The sequence below is a fragment of the Phoenix dactylifera genome, chromosome 14 (assembly GCF_051530095.1).
Source record: "Phoenix dactylifera cultivar Ajwa chromosome 14, Ajwa_hap1_PhDact_Kaust_v1.1, whole genome shotgun sequence".
In the NCBI taxonomy this organism is placed as follows: domain Eukaryota; kingdom Viridiplantae; phylum Streptophyta; class Magnoliopsida; order Arecales; family Arecaceae; genus Phoenix; species Phoenix dactylifera.
This window is the reverse complement of record NC_143203.1, coordinates 19,560,157-19,563,694: the sequence shown is the minus strand read 5'-3', so window position 1 is coordinate 19,563,694 and position 3,538 is coordinate 19,560,157. Positions and strand designations below refer to the sequence as shown.

General features: G+C 48.5%; 1 protein-coding gene across 1 annotated transcript; it reads right to left on the bottom strand.

Moving 5' to 3' along the window:
• Positions 1-325: 325 nt before the first annotated feature.
• On the bottom strand, positions 326-1,054 carry LOC103715094 (protein RALF-like 33). Its single transcript, XM_008802616.6, has one exon. The coding sequence runs from the start codon at positions 911-913 to the stop codon at positions 551-553; it is 363 nt and encodes a 120-aa protein (XP_008800838.1). The 5' UTR covers positions 914-1,054; the 3' UTR covers positions 326-550.
• Between the last annotated feature and the right edge of the window lie 2,484 nt (positions 1,055-3,538).

Here is a 3,538-nt window from a genome sequence, read left to right as displayed (position 1 = left end):
TAGGAAAAATAAATACAATGAATTATTTGCACAAATCACACATACAATTAATTAAAACCCGCAATGCAAGAACAGTAACAGCAATAAAAGTACTAATATTCAGCAAAAATTCATCAACAATGACCAAAGAAAGAGCTAAATCTATAGCCCTTTTTTTCGACACACAAATAACATAGAGAACCACTTTACAACACCACCACAACAGCAACAGCACCAACAGTCAGAGCATCAATTATTCAACATAAATTCATCAAAAATTAACACAAAGAAGTTCAACTGTATAGGGGACCCGAAAAAAATCAGAATTTTTTTTTTACACAAGACATATAAAACATGTTTACATAACAATGAAACAACAGCAACAACAATAACAACATGAAGAGAACAACAACATCACATACCAAATTAATCTCTCTCTCTTACTAGAAGAAGCCTTTCCCTTTAGCAAAGAAACAGATAACAGGGGAGCTCGGAAGGGAGACACACACACATACACAGAGAGAGAGAGAGCCACACACGCACACACACAGAGAGAGAGAGAGAGAGAGAGCTAACTCCGGCATTTGGTGATGGCGGAGCAGCCGCGGGAGTAGGGGTTAGCCTGGGCGCCGGGGCGGCAGTTGTAGTAGGAGGCGCCACGGCGGGAGCAGGGGGTGTTGTCGCGCTTGAGGGAGTTGTAGGAGATGTAGTCGGAGGTCGCCAGGATGCGGCGGGCCACCTCAGAGCTCAGATCGAACTCCTCCCCGGCGAGGCACTCCTCTATGGTCCCCTGGCACGTCGACATCCCCGGGATCCAGTTCAGCGGCACGGCGCCTTCCCCTGCTCCGCCGCTGGAGTAGGCGGCGGCAGCGGTGGCCGCAGCGGCGACAAGGAGGGACAGAAGAAGGAAAGGAAGTCCCGCTAGTTTCGCCATGGAGTGGTCGGCGCCAAATGCCGATGATGTGTTTGCTTTAATTCCTCTCCCTCCCTCTGCCTCTCTCTTCTCTTGGAAGAAGAAAAGAGAAGGCTTTTATTTCGTCGTGGTATCTCTCTCCTTGTCCGAGCTCTGGGCAAAGAGAGCGAGAGGGGAATGGGAGTGGGGGGGAGGAGAGGGAGGGTGGTTCTATATACACCCCTCCTATTGCTCAGGACACCCCCCAAAAATTTAAAAAAATTAAATACTCTCTACACCCCCCCATTTGCTAAGGACACCCCTAAAAAATTAAAAATTCCTAAATTACCCCCCACCCTCCCTACCCCCTCACCTAAATTGCTCTCTACACCCCCCAAACCCCCCCACCCCGCTCTTCCCCTCCAAAACACCCGCCGGCTTCTCCCTTCCGCCCAAAAAACCTCGCCTCAAGCATCTCCCCGGCCATCTCCCGAGCAACGAGCACCTCGCCGGCGGAGGAGGAGGGGGGAGGCGGAGGAGGAGGACGGGGAGGCGGGGGGAGGCGGAGGGGGAGGTGGGGGATGGGGAGGAGGAGGAAGGAGGACGGGGAGGTGGGGGAAGAGGAGTGAGAGGAGGTGGAGGGGAGGTGGAGGGGGAGGTGGAGGGGGAGGACGGGGAGGTGGAGGGGAGGAGGGGGGGGAGGTGGGGGATGGGGAGGAGGAGGAAGGAGGACGGGGAGGTGGGGGATGGGGAGGAGGAGGAAGCGGGCGCAGGGGGGAGGGGGGGAGGAAGACGAGGCGGAGGGGTGATGGAGGAGGCGGAGGAGGAGGAGGAGGAGGAGGCGGAGGAGGAGGACGGGGAGGTGGGGGATGGGGAGGAGGAGGAGGAGGGGGAGGGGTGATGGGGGAGGCGGGGAATCAGGAGGGGTAGGAGGGGGGAGGCGGAGGAGGAGGACGGGGAGGTGGGGGATGGGGAGGAGGAGGAAGTGGGCGCAGGGGGGAGGGGGGAGGAAGAGGAGGAGGAGGGGTGATGGGGGAGGCGGAGGAGGAGGAGGAGGAGGCGGCAGTGAGGAGGAGGGGGAGGGGAGGAGGCGGCAGTGAGGAGGAAGGGGGGTGTACTGAGAAAATTTCAAGGGCAATATGGTAATTACACTAAAGGTTAGTTTGGGTATTTTTTTTTTGGTTTTTGGGGGGTGTCCTTAGCAATAGGGGGGGTGTATATAGAACCACCCGGAGAGGGAGCATGATAAGGGAAGGGAGTGGAATTAATTGGGCCCGGCGTTGTGGGAGAATTACAAGGGATGCCACTTGACTTGGACGGTAGGTGTCGGGGAACGGAGCTCATTGGATTGGCGTGTGAGAGAGCGAAAGAGAGACCAGGTCTGAAGCCTTTTTTTTTCACTGCTGCCTTCTTTTTTTATTGTTTTTCTCTGTGTTTGTGCACCGTTTAATTGTACTAATTTCTGGGACCGTTACCTCTATGTTATTTTCTTTTGTTTTTAAGTACTGCAAGCGTTATTTATGGGGATTTTAAAGCCCGAGCTCCATGCAGGTACATAACCCGGGTTGACCACATGCAAGTGAGCAAGAGAATGCTACCGCTGAACCAAGCTCGGTTTAGCTTATCATGCTTTTTTACTTGCATTCTTTTTTTTTTGGAAATGGTGGTAATATTTTTTTTTTATTTTATTTTTGGGCACTATATTTCATACAATTCAAGTACGGATACATTCAATAATACTAGAAAACAACAAATTTCGGAGTGCTCTATATAACTCCTCCTTTCCACCCAGTCTGCGATCTCGTTAGCCTCTTTAAATATATGCCTGGTTTGAAAGGGCACATCATCACTCACCATAGCCAAAATATTCTGAAGCAAGAGTACCTCCTCCACCGCCACTCGGATCCTCTGGATTCAGTATTACGATGGCCGAATCACCCTCCAATATAATCGAGCTGGCTAGTGGTAATAATTTTACTGTTGCATGCATGAGGTATATTCCAATCAAATTAACCAAGCAACATATTTATCATTAATTAAATTTGGGTTTTAAAGATTATAATACCTTCGTGGGGATGATTGTTGTTGTGCTAGCTTAACTCTTTTTTCGCATGCATGATAGCCTAAAATAGTGTTTTATATTTGCGATATGTTATGGATGTGTGGCGAGGGATACAAGGATTATAGGAATTGTTGCTAACAAAAAGGACAAGAATTTAGTGGGTACGTTACAAGATAGTTTGCAGATCAAACATATATATATATATATATATATATAGAGAGAGAGAGAGAGAGAGAGAGAGAGAGAGAGAGAGAGAGAGAGAGAGAGAGAGAGAGAGAGCAATTGTTAGTAAATCTAGATGTGACGAATGAATTTGCCTTCTATGACTTCTTCAAATGGGATACACTTCTATGAAAATTAGTGGTACTAGGGATCCAAACTAGCCTAAGAAATTCAACCAAAAGGTTAATGAGAGCATGGATCCATGGCCTAAATTTCAATGAAAACTAATGTTTCAACAATCACTTAAAAATAGTTTTCATGCGAGTGGGGAAATAATTACTTAAAATCTTCGTATCCTAGGAGAAAACATAAACTTAAAGATGGGTCTTGCCAAAAAAATAAAAAAAAAAAGGGTTGAAGAGGACATCGAAGATGGCATAAGT

Coding starts and splice junctions, on each gene's coding strand:
- LOC103715094 (XM_008802616.6), bottom strand. CDS start 913: ATGGCGAAACTAGCGGGACTTCCTTTCCTTCTTCTGTCCCTCCTTGTC.